This window comes from Cimex lectularius, unplaced genomic scaffold, assembly GCF_000648675.2.
Source record: "Cimex lectularius strain Harlan isolate CLEC.00 unplaced genomic scaffold, Clec_2.1 scaffold2, whole genome shotgun sequence".
NCBI lineage: Eukaryota > Metazoa > Arthropoda > Insecta > Hemiptera > Cimicidae > Cimex > Cimex lectularius.
Genome location: NW_019394219.1, coordinates 4,118,729 through 4,135,936, shown reverse-complemented (window position 1 = coordinate 4,135,936; position 17,208 = coordinate 4,118,729). Strand labels below are relative to the sequence as shown.

Below are 17,208 nucleotides of genomic sequence, written 5' to 3'. Positions count from 1 at the left end.
AAGTTCCTCGATGAACGAGACTTACAGGTGTGCATTAAACATTGAACGGGGGATGCAATCGTTGTTAAACGGTGCAGTATAATACACACTGCAACTAATAAATCTACATCTACGTATAAAACGTATAATTTTTATGGTATAATAACTTATGGGCTTCTATTAAATTGATGTTATCATGGTTTGTATCATGGAATTTAAAAAACAATGTCCTTTAATAGCTATAAAAGCTAGAATGATATTTTTTGGTACTGATGAAATCTATTTAAAAGAATGATAAAATAATAATCGTATGTCTTGAGATTAAAATCTGTATTTTTACATTAACTAAAAGTGCCTGGTTCATATATTATAGCATTACATGAACATTCTCAGTGACCTTGGATAAATTGTATAAACTCACCTTGGTAAGTTGAAATCCGGTTCCAGCCTGACTTATGGATCAGCACGTTAGGGCCCGCTTTGTTCTGCTTTTACCTTGATGTGAAATTTCCTGCCTATAATTGGACCTGTAGAATGTACTCCTATTCCAAATCTAGGCCTTCCTGATACCTGTCTGATAACATTTTAATTTCAAGAGAAGTAGTCAATCCAAGAAACAGAATGGAAAAAATCTAGAATTGTAATTTTACAATAAATAATACACCTTGGTTAATTCGTTTAAAAAGATTGAAAGTTACATGCTCTGAGCAGACTACAAAATGACTTAGTGAATGAATTATTAGAAAATATTGTTTCTTTTTTCTAAACTACCCTCGTTTAACGGTAAATCAAATCATAAATCGTAAAATTTGCATATCATATCTTGTAATTTTCTAGAATCTTGTTGTAATGAATTTAAACCCTTGTCTTTAAATATTCGAAAAAAATATCGAGTATAATTCGTATCCAACTGAAAGAAAATCAATATTTGTAATCAGAGAACGAAAACGTCGATCTTCACCTCAGCTTGCGGTTGAAGCGAACTAATCTAGCTTGGAAGCTCCATCCGTCCTTTGCACGACTGCCTGATTTCCGAGAACTAATATCAGCTAATCAATAACTCACATTATCACCGGCAAATCATACCATTCAAGAATTTTAAAAAAATCTCTTTGAATCTGTGTCGTGCAATGTGAAACAACGGTTGCACACATCTGGTGATAAACGTGTCGAAAGTTACACGGACTCAAACTTTGCATAAAATGTTAAGAATGAGAAATTTTGACTTTATCTGTAATGACCAAGGTGAAAAATGCCAGGAAAAAATATGGCAGTTCATAATTTTCTCGATTAATTCAACGTTTTGATAGTTCCAGCTCCAACGTGGTTCTAGTCAAAAGTATTTAATAGCCAAACAAAATCCTGATCATCAGGAAAGCTTTAATTAATTAAACGTTAAAAACCATTCCATTTCTACCTCTTTGTTGTCTTAACTATTTTCTTTTTCTTTAGCTAAATAAGTAAAATATATTTCTCTGAGAAAAGTCAATAAAAAAGAGGCAATCATAAAGAATAAGCCAGGGACATGAAAGTTGCACAAAAGCGCAGTTCATTTTAATTGTAATCTGTAGTATTTAGTTTTTCATGTTATAAAAATTTCATTTATTAATACAAATTAATTCTTCTCCTTTATTTAAAAACCTTGATTTTTCCGCAATATATGGTTTTAAGGGAAGTTTTATCTACTACTCCTCGAACAAGGAATGCTTGGTTCAAAACATATTCGAAAGTTTATTAAATCCCGCAGTTTTTATTGAATAATCTTATCTCTATCAAGTTTTGTCTCTGAGTAGTGGATTTTTGAAATATTTCTTCATAAGATCAATGAATAAATTTTATAGTTTTGCCAGGGGAACAGTTATGAATTGGACTGAAATGGTTCAGTAAATGACTCATTCATTAGACCGTTCTAGATTATAGATACGGCCTCAATTTTGGTAAAAATTGCTTAGGTAAGGAAGAAAATATGTTTTAAATCTGACAAGACTGTTTTTTCTTAGAAAATTTAAAAAGTGATTTTATCTTCTCGAAGGAGAGATTTAGAAAATTCATTTGTCCGGCATTCTACTCTACTTAACGTCTACTATTTTTGCATTCCATAGCAAACTACTCCATATATTCACTTACTACTCTACGTACAAATATTTTATTACTGCATTAAGAAAATCAAGGTAGTTTTAATTTTTCAAAAAATGGTAAAAAATTTCTTTTGCTGATTTATTGGAATATTTGTTCCTTCAGAAATAAGTTTTAGAAGCTTAATACTTTTTACAAGATTTTAAAAAAATTAATTATAATTCTTTTAAAAAAGCATATACCTTGAATTTTTTAATAAATATATTTTATTATAGTATTGAATGTGAAAAAAAATCGTTAAACGATTATCCCTTATTTTGCAAGAGAGCAATTTATTTTTTATTTAATAAAACCCAACAGTTTTGTAGGACGAAAGAATTTTCTTTTTTATACTTTTTATTTTTTAACCACCAGACATTATCGTCTATAAAATCAGATTTGGTTATTTATTGGCCTAAAGACAAATCAAAAATAAATAAACAATTTGACTGTTTTATCATTGCGCGCGCGTGTTTGTTTTGTGGGTGTTTGTGTTGTACATATCAAATAAAAACCGTCAAACTTAATTCTGTTTAAATCAGAGGACGTCACAATTAAAAACCACTCAAAAATACGTGAGCTTTCACTCTGGAGGCGTTTGGCTCCCTTTATACTTGAGCAGGAACGAAATTCCATTTCTGGCTAAATTAAACACTTTTTAGCCTCGTTCATCCCGTTTTAATTAAATAATAAATTAATTTCGAGCTATAATCAAGGATGATGCCGGTATTCATAAGGCATTCACACAATCGCTTAATTGATTTAGACCCCCGGATTCAAATTGCAATGGACGGATAGCTATCAACTTTTAGTTTTATTTTGAAAACTTGCGCTTGTTTTAAATCTTTGGCCGTTATTTTTCTCCCATTAGATTTAACGGTCTATTAACAATGGCATACATTTTAAATAGTTTAACACAAATGTATGTGTAAATGTACAATGTACAAATGTAAAACTAGGTCAATCTTTGATTTTTTATGAGGGTTCGCAACAGCAGAGGTTATATCAACCATCGGGGTGCCGGTGTTTATGAAAAAAAGCCCATTTATAAGTATGTCGGGTGGAATACAGGGCCGCTGGTTTCGAACCCGGGACCTTCCAGTAATGAGTGCCGTATCAACGCCAAGGTCAATCTTTAAAATAAAACTTGGAATTTTTACTTGTAATATATATTTTAAAAATTCGAGGAATTGGCTTGAATTTAGGATCAATGAAATTTGCGTAAAATTATTTTGACAAAAAAATTTTCCGAAGTTTTTCCAATCATCAAAAGCCTAGCTTTTCCCCTTTGTCTGCTGTTTGCTTCTCGTTTTTGCCGGACAAACACAAACACCGAGAAGGCGTAGATCACACAAAAAGGTTTCATTATAGCAGGAAACGTCGCATAACAGCACTCACTTACCAATTGTTATGGAGCCGTTTCAAAAAACACAAATCAACGGGAAGACTAACGAAATAAAACTTCCTGTTTTCGCGCATAAAAAAGTCTATAAAGGTTACAAAACAATGTACACCAGAAGACGTATAAATATGTAATTATTTCAATCTACAAAGTTGTCAAGTTCTCCTGTTATTCTAATGGGTTAACTTCAAACAAAGTTGAGCTGATCGAAAGCACTATTCTAAAAATTATCCGGAGATCGTAAGATGCGGTCTGGTGTAGGTTTTAAAAAACATTTTCAACGTTCCAACGTTTCGATCTTTATTGAGATCATCTTCAGGGCTCAAAGTGTTTGTTTTCCGTGCAGATATGTCATTCTTGTGCGTCCTGTTGAGAGTGCCAGTGAAATATTCCATAATATCTTATTAAACAAACACTTGGAGCCTTGAAGATGATCTCAATAAAGATCGAAACGTTGGCACGATAAAGAAAATGTTTTTTCTAAAACCTACGTCACACCAGACTGCATCTCACGATCTCCAAACAATCATTGACTAACGGTCACTAAACTCCACATACTATTCTAAAATGTTAATGCAAAAATTATCATGCAATTTTCAATAACGCTAACCTAACTCTATCCATCATAACTCTAACGTAATCCGATCTTTTTCAAACCCTAACCCTACCAAACCTAGCCTAATCTATCCCTATCCAGTTTAAAACAGTTTGGCTTTCCCCAAGAAAACTGCGGATATTTATAAATATTCTATCAATCTTCATTGACTATTAAATGGGAAAACACTTAATAAATATGACAACCGTATATCACAGAACACAAAAGAGTATTTGTACATAGGTGGTTTTGTTTTTGTTTTTATTCGCCATGGACTCGTTGGCCCATGTAGTTTACACTTGAAAAGATCTGGAACAATCACTAAACACTTCTATACAACTGCAAATATTTATCTTCGAGCTCCAACCCACAAAAATAGAGTGGATTCACTTCCATCTTGGCAAGATTAAGATGGCAAAATTATTAACGCTTACTAACATTTTAATAAGACCGCATACCAGATTATATTATTTGTACTATTCCCAGGCTTGGATAATTCGATATTATTAACAATAACTATAAGCTTTTTTTGTCTAAAAATCAATATTTGAATAATGGTGAATCGTCATCTTTCAGATGCATGTATGGGCTGCGTTTGTAAATATCGCTTCAAAAGTTTCATTTATGTTGGTTTTTTGTTTTTATCTTTTTTTGTTGGTATTTTTAGGCCTGAAACTACTGAAACGAGTGAATCTCTTCCAATTTTTAAGGGGAAGAAACTATTTGTCGAACAGAACGTCTCCTAGCATGCCGAGTGAGTTATATATTTCGTTTAAAAAATGAATACCACATACAAATCAATAAATTCGTTTCTAACGAATTAAAATAATGAAAAACTCAGTTTTAGCTTTTGTTTGTATGGATTGCTTCTTCATAAACTAAATAAAATCTGAAAAGAAGAGAGAAAAGGTGATCAAGTGTTATAAATAGATACTTGAATGGGTTTGAAGCATTGTTTTAAATTTTCAATTGATTATTAATTAATTGAGCACACGTATCATTTAATGGTCATTTTATAGATATCAGATCAACCGAATTATATTCCAATTGTGTGGTTTATAATGGTTGAATTATTTTTTCTAGTCTATTTAGGGACTAGAATAATTTCCTGAAATCACCACTAATAACATTTATTAAAAACTTTGTACGTGAAATTGCCTAAGCTGATTAGAAAATGTGACCAATTCAACAGACTGACATCAATATTAAATAATTCAGTTATTCTTCGTTTTTTAAGACCAATGCATGTGCTTCATCAGCCAACCTTTATATCGCTTAATACGTAGCACATCCATGTATGAAATGATAACTATTTAGTTTAAAAAAAAAGCTCAAATAGCTAAGCAAGAACGCTAGCTACACCTTGTAAGTTAGGCCGTAGAATGTGCTGACCTATTGGGAGGTACTCTGTAAAAAAAGAGCCCGTGTTCTTTCTATTCCAAATGTAATATTTACAAAAGGGGCCGGTTGCGATCCGTTAAGTGACATTTATCTTAATCGCATACCGTCGAATTAGGCCTCGGAAACAAAAGAGACGAAGAAGATAAATTGACACGAATGGAGCAACAAGATAAACTAATCAAATTCCTCTTGTCTCCCTTTGCAGGTTACGATCTGTCTTCCTTTTAACGACTTAGCGTGAAGATTCGTCAAATTTATACCGTGAAAATGTACGCTTGTAATTGTCAAACCGTTACGAATTTGTGTTCAGGGACGGCCGCATTAATTCGTTGTATAGAACTTAACAAAATCCAAGATATACATGGAAAGGATAGTCTGTTAAATTCAAATACATTGACTATCAAGAATCAGAACATTATACCCCTCCTGCATAGAAAAATGTGATATCTTTGCTAATATTCTTAAAGAACAGTTGAACCAAATATTTCAATTGGTCAGGGAGTCACCGATAAACTAATAAATGATCCCCTGCAACCAACTTCCCCTAAAACTTCAACACTCCGCCCGGCACATGGTATGATTATTCAACTGCTACTAAAACATATGAAGAAGAAAGCTATTGCTTTATTAATACAAAAGTACTCTTTAATTGAATACTGCCAGCGTCTTTCTGAACAGCTCTCAAACATTTGACTTGATATGTCATCTGGGTCTGCTGTGGCAACTTTCAAACACCAGTCACTTCATCTTCGAATACTAATTATCTGATTGTACCCTGATATACTCCAAGGTCATCACAAAGGATGTCATCCAGAGACATCTTTCATTTACCTGATGTCGCCTAAGAAAATATCCTGGCACTATCCTCTAAACCAACTACACCACGTAACCATTATATCGGCCGATAAACGATTTTCTTGTTCAGGGACTGCCACATTAATTGGTTGTTTAGACTTTAATAAAATGCATGATATACAGGGAGTGCCTTTCTGACCAGATCTTAAGCATTTAACCTGATAAAGCACCTGGATCTGCTATGGAAATTTTCGACTTCGTGTCACTTCGTCTTCAAATCCTCACCTGTGTCAAAATGTCACTCCAAGTACATACATATTCCGTTTTATCTTGTGTTCCACAAGAAAATATCCTGGCACTACTCCCCTGTGCAAATTATGTAAGCATTATTTTGCCAATACACGAGTATGTTGTCGTACCCTTCCGCTCACTCCAACAGACACCCTGAAAGGATGGTCTCGCGTTTGTAAAATCACAACCAAGAAACTATGAACAAAAATCCTGATTATTGTCTTGATTTTAGATTTATTCATACATTCGTGGACATTATTGTTGTTTTATTGAAGAACTCCAGTATTTCTTCTATTTATTTAAATGGATGCATTTTGGGCTAATTCCAATAGCCCCTCTCAGCTGACGATGTTTCGGCTTACACTTCGAATGAAACAGGAATTTAACAAAACTAAAATGTAATTTTTTGTGTAAAGAATGAAAACTTTTTTAACCTTTTACCTGTCATGAAAACAGGGAAGAACCTTATGAAAATGATCTTTACTGAAAATAACTCTAATATATTTAATTAAGTACCCTAACCGGGTTTTTCAACTTTATATTAACTAGGTTAAGTAACTAAATACTTGAATGTAACAGTAATTTCCCGGGTTATTAAATTGCTCCTTTCTCCCAGGCCGTAAAAGGATTGACGTTCAAATGATCCAGCCCAGATACAAATCTCTTGTTATCGAAATTAATTAAACTGGACAAACGAGTTTTCTACTTATCCCGCCTTCTTCCAAAAATTCCTCTTTACCCTAGGGATACAGATAGGGGTAAAAGAGGCAGCTACAAGGCTTTCTGCACCTCGACCTTAGTAGGTAGTTTGGTAGTTATATGGCCCTTGTTTATGCCAAAAAAGGAATTTGGGCTTTGTATTTTTTCGAGAATTCGTTTTTAGGTAGGGTGCTCCTGCCTCATTACCTGAAATCGACCTAGAACCATACGCTAGCGTAAGACCATGAATGAATCCTAGTTTCTTTGGGTATAGTTGCAGTTCCAGATTAGTGTTGAATTGATCTCATAGGCGTGGAGACCCTTACAAACTCCTGGCTGTTACTTTTAGCAATACAGTAAATTGTGTAAGGCAATATTATCTGTATGAGTTATTTTTTAGTGTCTGTCGAGTTCTCAGTTTCTCGGTGCTTCCATATTTTTTTTATATATGTACAGGTAAGGGTCGCATTTTGAGAATGTTCCATTCCAGCTTTAGGTGTTGCTTTAAGATCACAAGTGGTGCTAAGGCTTTTCTATGGAATTTTGTAGTTGTTCTTTAGCTTTTTTCTTTTATTTTTGATCACCATACTTTCCCATATGATCATGGGTCTGACTATCGTAACCGATAAACCGTTCAACGATAAAGTCACCTTAATATTTAGCCTCCCAGTTTTGTCAGAAAGACTCACAGATTCAGTAACATGTTTCATCATCATAAATGCTGAATTTGCGTATGAAGGTATTCATGTATCTGTCTTATTCTTAATTTGGACTGGACATTGAAAATGGTAAACGATATTTCTATTATTCACCCGGCATATGTCTAACAGGACATCCAGGACAGCCAATGCGCATCCAGTATGTGACCCCCTTTTATTATTTAATTATTACGACTCCCAGATGAAAGAGTGCTATTTTTATTAACTGGAAAATAACTTTTTAACAAATTTTTCAAGGAAAAACATTTTTTAAAATAGTTCTTCCTGTAGAATGTTTTGATTTTAGTGCAAACATTAAAATTCTAATAATGAAGTAAATATTTTTAATATCTTTTTAATTTGTTTAAGTCATAATAACAAAATACATCTTTGTATATGTAAATTTATGATATAGATGAGTGACATTTTTTTATATTCTTTATTTAATGTCAGTCATTAGGTCACGTAGTAATTGAATATTTCAAATTTGAACCAAATTGGTAAAATGTTTAACAAGAAAGCACTTTCTGTTAGGATGTTATCATGCAATTGTCGTTATCTAATTTCAATGGAAAAGGCAGTTCAATAGGCCGCTGAAAGCCATTGTGTGGAGCAGGGCGTCTAAAAGTTTTCTTTTCCCCGAATTCGTTTGTATTGAATTACCTCGCCTTGACACCCAAAAGTAATTCCAATGTCCCTTCAAATGTCTTCACAAATCGCTTAAATTCTCTGCCTCCTATCCCCTAGGATAGTTGTTACGTATAACAAAAATGTTAATTTATTGTTTTTGGAATAAGCGGGGAAGAAGTCGAACGGACTTAGACAAAGTGGTAAATTTATAATCATAAAGTGCTCACGGTGTAGGGCTTAAAAAGGGCTGGCTCACTTTAAAAGGCTTTCTCGAGAAGAAAGAAGTGCTGAACATCTACCTTGAAAGAATAGGTTGAATGGAAAAGGTAATACAATTTTGTACAGTCTGCACTGCAGAACAATAAACAGAAATGGTTGGTTTGTAAATTGTTTAAAATAGTTTACTGGGAGTTTCAATTCAATTTGTATGTTAGACTGACAAACTTCTCTTTGTCAACCACTTTCAAACTAAAAAAAACTCTGAAAAGTTTAATGACATTTGAAATGGCAATTTAATAGCTTGGCACGCCATGTCTATAATAAGAAAAGCTAGTATTTTTCAGAAAATCAAGCTCAATCTTGAATAGCAACGAAAACATTTCTTAACAATTCCAAGTACAAAATATACAAAAGTTCCATACCGAAAATTAAACCATAGCGAGATGAGAGTTGAAGGACGTATGATGGTGGTTTCATCAAAATAATTGCCACCTGAGATGAAAAGAAGGGCCGCTGGGATTTTCACGAAATGAGGATACCATATAAGCAAGATTTTTGTTTCACTTTTGGAAAATATGATAGCGCTATTTTAAAATAACTTTTTAAATGTAATAAATTATGTTATAATATTAACAATTGAATGAAACTTTCTAAAAAAAAACCTCTTAATAACTGAGATATTTTTGTTAATAATATGTATAGTAATTAATTATACTTTATGAATTTACTAATTTATAGTAAAATATAATTATTACAAAATAAAGAAATGAATAAAAAAATTTAAATAAAACAATATATATGTATGCAAAAAAATAGATAAACAATTTATTTTCATTTTTAACATCGTAACAGCAATTTATTTCAAACATTTGCCACCAGTTAACAGGAATATTCTTCATTTTTAAAATCTTAGGTAAAAATTATGCTTGAGAAACTACGACAAGGACCGTACGCCAATGACCAATAATCAGGGTATAAGCAGGTCGAGGTGGACGCTACTTTTCAATTCCTTGTAACTCACTGCTTACGGTTTAACGATTTTTCAAAAATGTCCACTTTTTCGGGTTTTAGATAAAATGTCTATATCTTCCGGCTGTTTGGAATGGACCACGAACTAATTATTATACTGATGTTGGCAGGACACAAAGTTTGAAACCACCAAACCACAATTGTGAAGATAGAACAAAACCTCTTTGTTTTACTTAAACGCATTAACCGACTTTATTTTAAAAGATTTACAGAAAAAACACCATTGAATGAAAAGGTCAGTAGGTAAATGTCGGGACGTCAGAGTTATAAGCAGGTTGTGGCGGACGCTACAACTTTAATTCCTTGAAACTCACTGCTCACTGCTGTAAGAATTATTCAAAAATGCCCACTTTCCTATCGGGTTTTAGGGATAATTGTGTACATTCAGTATCTGCAAGCTTTTGGATTGAATGATCAATTAAATATCTAAGAGGATCTAACGTTGGCAGTTCACAGAGATTTCAGAGATGGTAGTCGTAAGGTCTGAAACGGCAAAAACATAATTATGAAGATTTTACACAAGTTTGTTGTTTTATCTAAAAAAAATTTATTTTAAAACTGTAATCAAAAAAATGCCGTTGATTGAACAGAACCATAGGCAAATAAGGCGGCGTTAGGGTAATAAGCGGGTTGAGGCGGACGCTTACTACCTCAAATACTTCCATGGCCCACTGGATAGAGCATGGTGACATCTTTAGCTTTGTTAACTTTTAAAATTCTTTAAACATCAACCTGTTGAATATAAAATTTTAAAGTTTACTTGTAAAAGATTATGAAAAATCCATAGATTTTGGGTTTGGATCACTGATTTACACGGTTTTATGTGTTACGTTATCAATTTTTTGAAGAAGGACATGGCATATTTTTTCTTCAATTCCTTCCATGGCTGTTTATCATAGCGTCGTGACGTTACTTCCCATTATTTTTAATTTTAATATTCTGTACACTTTCACAATATGTTTATCACAAAATTTTCCTATTTGGGTCAAAATATAAACCATTTATGGAAAATCTAAGGTTAATTCATATAGCCTTTGAGCACTGCTTATGGTTGTAAGGATTGTTTTAAACTATCGGTTTTTGGGAGTCTTTACATAGAAGCTGTTTGAATTGGACCACGGACTAATTATGAGGATGTGATCTTAGCAAGGCCCAAGATTTCTAAGATGGCGGTCTAGGCTGGTGTTCGAAACCACAAGACCACAATTGTGGCGGATAAACCACGAGTGGTAACCTAATAAACATGACATTTTCACTCAATTAAGTTATTATTATATTTCCAAGGTCGATTCTGTAAACCCATAATCTTTAAAATAAAAAAAATTTGGATCGCTCCACATGTCTCTACAGCTCAGTTTGGCGATTTTAAGAAAGTGATATCCATGTACTAGAATTGCCCGCAAAAAATCAAAAATATTCCACATTTCCTATTTTTATTTCGTTAGAGAAATGCATTAAAATAGCATTACAAACATTAACGGATAAAATATAAAAACTGTTTGAGTAATTGCATGTCTCAATCTGTGACAACTGTCGTCGAAATGGCTATCTACAGAGACGAGTGATTGATTATGCCTCCTTAAGAATTAACGTTCCATGAAATTGATAATTTTTCATTTAAAAAAAGGAACAATCTACCAAGAATTTCGCAGTAGTTATTTATCATTTGGTAATGAGAAAGCTTTGGATGTAGCACCATCATTTATCCATATCTGGTGGTTGAGCGAAACATTTTGGAAGGATCCTCTTCACATTTGCTTTTAGGTTGTCAATAATTCAAGTTTTTTTTGTTTTGGTTTTGCCTTTTTTGCCGAAATCCATGGATGTGCTTGAAAGTTCTTGAAGGATTTATAAGCTTGAACTTCGAGAGAAGATCATAATTTCCGGCTGTCTGGGATATGTAGACGAGGGATGTTCTCTTAAATTTATGCCGGCGCGGAAATACACTGTTCTTCTGTTGTAAACCTGTTAAAGGATTAAAACTTTAATAATCTACCTATCTGTTTATAAACGGACATTTATGTATTGAATAGAAGAACTGATTATCAAAAACCACAAAACGTCTCATTTTACTAATTTATCGTTCATTTACGATTAAAAATGTTCAAAAATGTTATTTACCAAGGCCAAAATCAAGACGTAGGAGGAAAAGAGAACCAAATAAATCAAAATTGTACGTAATCATTTAACAAGAAACTCACCACCTCCTAGTGGGCCTAAACGAAGTTACTTTGTCATCCAGATAATTAAACTACTCTCCCTCGACAATTACGAAAGTAATATCTATTGTACATATTGTACAGTTGAAAATTGTATAAAAATTATTTATTTTATTTAAGCTTCGTGAAGGCAAGTTATTTTAAAACTTTGCCGGCAATGAGTTAATTTTTAATGTCATTTATCCGAAATTTCAACTTTCACTCTAACGTAAAATGTACAAATATCGATTATAAATTAAAATTATTAATTATTTTAAAAATAAAACAAATTAGTTTTTATTGTAGACATTTAAAGAAAACGTTAATTGTATGAACAATAGAAATTGTGAAGATCGTGTGCGCGATCACGCACATCACATGCTCGGAAGTATTATGTACAAGAAAGAGTAGATATAAAAAATAAATAAATAAAAATCATAGTAGAGAGAGAAAAAATAAGAATATAGGATGTGGATGAAAATCGACGAAATGAGAGAAAAAGAGAGTTACGAAAAGAATGACAGACGTATTTCAAATAGATAGATAGATAGACAGGAAGAGAGAGAGAGAGAGAGAGAGAGAGAGAGAGAGAGAGAAAATAAGAGAAAAATAATAATATACGATAGTGATAGAAAAAGCCGGAAAGAGAGAGAATGTGAGTTAGGAGGACGGAAGTATAACCTTGATACAGTTTGTGATAGGAAGACAGATACAGCGCTATTAAGAAAAGCATTGTGAATCTGCTGATTCTGTTTCTGATCTGCTGATCCTTCTAGATAAACTAAGGGAGACATAGACAAAAATTTATATGAACAATGTAAGTGCGTTTGTGCATGAAAAAGATGAGAGAAAAGTGAGAGAGAGAGAGAGAGAGAGAGAGTGAGAGAGAGAGGAGAAAGAACGACCTATTAGTTCTAGTTACTGTTTGAGAAATAATTTACGCACATAAATTAGATCACAGTGGAGTGAGAGAGAAAGAAAGGGAAAGAGAGAGAGAAAGAGAGAGAGAGAGAGAGAGAGAGAGAAAGAGAAAGAGAAAGAGAAGAAAGAAAGACCTATTTGTTCTGGTTACTGTTTGAGAAATAATTTACGCACATAAATTTAGGTCTTCTACCTCTTCATAGTGGAGTGAGAAAGAAAGAAAAGGAAAGAGAAAGAAAGAGAGAAAGAGAGAGAGAGAGAGAGAGAGAGAGAGAGAGAGAGAGAGAGAGAGATAGAGACAGACAGACAGACAGACAGAGAGGGGGGAGAGAGAGAGACAGACAGACAGAGAGGGGGAGAGAGAGAGAGAGTGAGAGAGAGAAAAAGAGAGAGAGTGGTAGAAAGCCAGAGACAGATGAGGAAAAAACAAACATCAAACATTTTAGTTGGATCTTACCATGTAGAAGTAGATGTAGATGTAATTTTTCAGGGTATACGATAGTATACTGCGCCTTTTAAGAGCTATTGTATCTCCCGTACTCTGCGTAAAACACATCGCTGAGTTCTATTTCATCAAGACACTTGATTAATAGGCCCGGTTTCAGTGGTTGAAGCTCTTCTATGGTCACATTATACATCCCAAAACATTTCCTTCTGCGGACTAGTGTAGCTCGGCAGTTTGTTAGTAGATGTGTTGGTGTCTCCTCTGCCACTTTGGGGAATCTGCCTGTGACATCTTGGATTATTCCAGTATTCTTTAAGTGTCTATTTAACTTGCAGTGCCCTGTTATGAATCCTATTAGGATTTCCAGTTATTCTTGGATTGTCTGTGTCCAATGAGTGATTCCATAGTTCCCTCATTTTCTTTTTGTCCTTCTGTCTGAGATAGTCGTTAATAGTGTGGGTTCGTATGCCACAGAAGAGTTCAGGTCCTGTCAGCCTTGTAGCAGCTCCTTGCCTTGTGAGGTTGTCCGCTTTCTCGTTGTCTTCTACTCTCATATGTCCTGGGACCCAGCAGAGGCTGACTTTGTTCTGCGTACCTGATATGTTTAGTTTGGTTTTGCAGTTCAACACCATCCTTGAATTAATGATATTTGAGCTTAGTGCTTTGATGGCTGCTTGGCTATCTGACGTGATAGCTATAGTCTTGTTTTTGTACCCTTTACTCAGGTTGAGTTGGGTACATCTTTCGATTGCGTGAATATACTGGTGTATTTTCCCATGGGTTATGAGTATTTGGTTTCAGGTCCAAACACTCTTCCCCTGTACCTTTTTGTGTTCTAGATCCATCTGTGTGCCAAAGAATGGTGCCATTATTAAAAGAGGTGTTTCCCTCTCGTTCCCATTCTTTTTTGGTACCTAGGTTTATTTGGAAGTTTTGATTAAATTCAAACATCCTGTTCATATCGTCTCTCGGAGCCACGAGTATCGGATGGTCTTTCAATAGTTTGTTGCTATCTCTCCATTTTAGTTTTATTCCTGTTGGAGGTTTCTCTTTGGTAAGATTAATGATGGTTTTTGCGCTGTTCTTATTACCATGTGGTATAGGGGGATTAATCCTAGTACTTTTTCCATAGTAATTCTCTGACATGTTCTCATTGCTCCCGTTATGCGAGATGCATGCAAGTCTCTGTATTTTTGTGAGTTCTCTTCTATTAGTTACTTGTTCTGCTTTATCAGTCCAGGCTGGACCTCAAAATACAACTATATAAAAGTTCAAGCTTTCATGCTACTGTTATAATTGTTTATGTATAAATATTACATGTTTGACTTGCTGCATCGAAGGATGCAGTTGTAAAAAGTAAATAAATAAAATAAACATCAATACATTAAAAAAATATATACAGAATTTCTTTCATATACACACCAAATTCAATTCCTCTGAGAACGTATGGCTACTAACTTCGGCCTCTGACTTCAAAAGATGTTACATTGTCTTCACGCCCTCTTCCTTTTATAAACTTGCTTCTTTGTGTTCGACACATAGGAAAAGTTTCCGGGGTAAAAGATTTTTATTTATACCATATTTATCAGTGGGTCGGCCTTTAACTTGCGCTTCGTGCTTTCTGCAATCATCGGGCAAATTGAGCAAGGAAGTGGAGCATTAAGTCTACGCGAAGTACAACTCAAATACTCGGCTTCCCTGCAAATAGCGGGATTACAACAAGTTATCGATTCGACGCCTTCTGTGTACATCACAGATCAATAAAAAGCCATGCAATTCTCTCATGTTTACTTCCTTAATTCCCGGTGAATGTTGAAATTGTATCAATCATAATTATTAAAACTAAAGGCAATTATAGCTGGAAGGTGAAACTAATGAAATATATCATACTGTCCTGTGTTAATAAATAAGAAGTAAGCAAATAAATGAAGCAAGCTGACTTGAATACTTCTAAAATATGCTTTTATTTTGCTTGAACAAAAGAACCGAACTTTCCCTGAACTTGATTGTTAACCGGATACAAATGAAATTTTTAACAAAGAGCATAAGCATTTTTTGTTATAGCTCATTCTTCCTTTCTGTGAAGCCCCACAGATTTGAAGTATATCATCGCCGTCCAATTTATTCGTCGCACCCTCGCCCTTAAATCGTATTATATACCTGATGAAGTGAAGCGTGAAAAATTCGTAATATTCATCAAGATTTACTGTTCTAAATTCAGTTTGTACCATATTTTTTTTTTAAAGGTCGTCTATTTATTTGTTTATTTGTGTAAGCAGTGGACGCGATTACGGGTATTAATGTTTAAATAAGTTATACAAGTGAAAATATTCCAGTTCAAAAAATATTATAAGAACGTCTGTTAATAACGGTACAATAATTTTTATGTGTGTTTGTAATTGATGATTCTACTCACAGATTTACAACAATCTGAATTTCAAGCATTTATTTATTTACGGTTTCCCAATTTCAAATGTAAACAATAAAAGTATTATGGTTATAACTCGAAATAAATTTAGAAATATTTATAATAAGAACAATAAAACAAATAATTTAGAATGAACAGAACAATTTGAAAATGTATCAACATTATAATTATCAATTATTAATTGTCAAACAAAAATTATCGACCAACGCAGATATGACGATGTTTCGTTTGAGGATCAGAGATGTGGTCAAAATGAATACTGTTATCTTGCCAAGTTTTCGGCTTTTATTAAGCCTTCTTCAGGACTTTACAATTCATAATGTAAAAGTAGTGTATAAGTTTAAGAACAAAATTGGAAAGAATTTGTTTACTAAATTAAAAAGTAAAAACTCTTTGTTAAAGAAATCAAATGTTATATATTGTATCCATTACAGTTCGTGGTCCGATTGACCAATTAACTTTTTCAATTAATTAATCTTTAATTAAGGTTTTGATTATGATAAAAAAGTCAGCGTCACGAGCGGTATTCGAACCGCTGCTGCTCTTCCATTTGAGCTATCGTGACTTCCATCCACTCGGACACTTCCCATCTCAACCTCACCTCTCGAATTTTTCCTCCTTTTTGCCATTTTTCAAATCTCGTGTAATCTATTTGATTCTCGGCGACAAATGAAATGGCCACGGAGAGCTTTCGTGAAAATATACTTCAGTTTAATTATTAAATCCATTACAGTTCATGGTCCGTTTGACCAATTAACTTGTTTCAACTAATTAATCTTTATGAAAGGTATTGGTTGAGATAAAAAAGTCAGTGAGAGCGGATCGAAGTCACGATAGCACAAGTGGTAGAGCAGCGGGTATTTATCCGAAGATCGAGGGTTCGAATCCCGCTCGTGACACTGACTTTTCATCTCAACCAATACCTTTCATAAAGATTAATTAATTGAAAAAAGTTATGTATTGTGTTAAGTGTAAAGATTGTTCTACTGTCTAAATACGGCCAAACTAAGCAGTATCTTGGTGAACGTATGAGACAACATAAATATGGTGTGGTCAATACCGATAGACCAGGTACGGCTCTTTCTAAACATAGCCAACAACATTAACACACATTTGATTTCGACAATATTAAGGTTGTAGAAACTGAAATTAACTTCAGTAGACGGTTGTTGAAAGAAATGATGCTTGTATTAGGGACAATAATACACGTAACTTAAAAACAGACCTTAACAATTTAAGCGTTATTTATAATGGAATTCTGTGATGTAGTGTAAGCAATTTGAAAATTTGAGCCAACCTCAACTATGATATCGACATGTATTTATTTATTTTATTTTGTTATTTATTATTACATGTAAAAAAT

The 17,208-nt window shown here is 33.6% G+C and overlaps 1 protein-coding gene across 2 annotated transcripts in view; it reads left to right on the top strand.

The window, feature by feature from the left end:
* The window catches only part of LOC106666817 (sodium/hydrogen exchanger 9B2-like), a 55,260-nt gene that overhangs the window by 17,772 nt on the left and 20,280 nt on the right, over positions 1-17,208 (top strand). The window contains exon 2 of one of the 2 annotated variants that reach the window (XM_014394286.2): positions 4,759-4,845. The exons of the other annotated variant lie outside the window; for it this stretch is intronic. Coding sequence (XP_014249772.1) covers positions 4,759-4,845 — 87 coding nt within the window. The remainder of the gene's footprint in view (positions 1-4,758; positions 4,846-17,208) is intronic. 2 annotated transcript variants of the gene reach the window in all.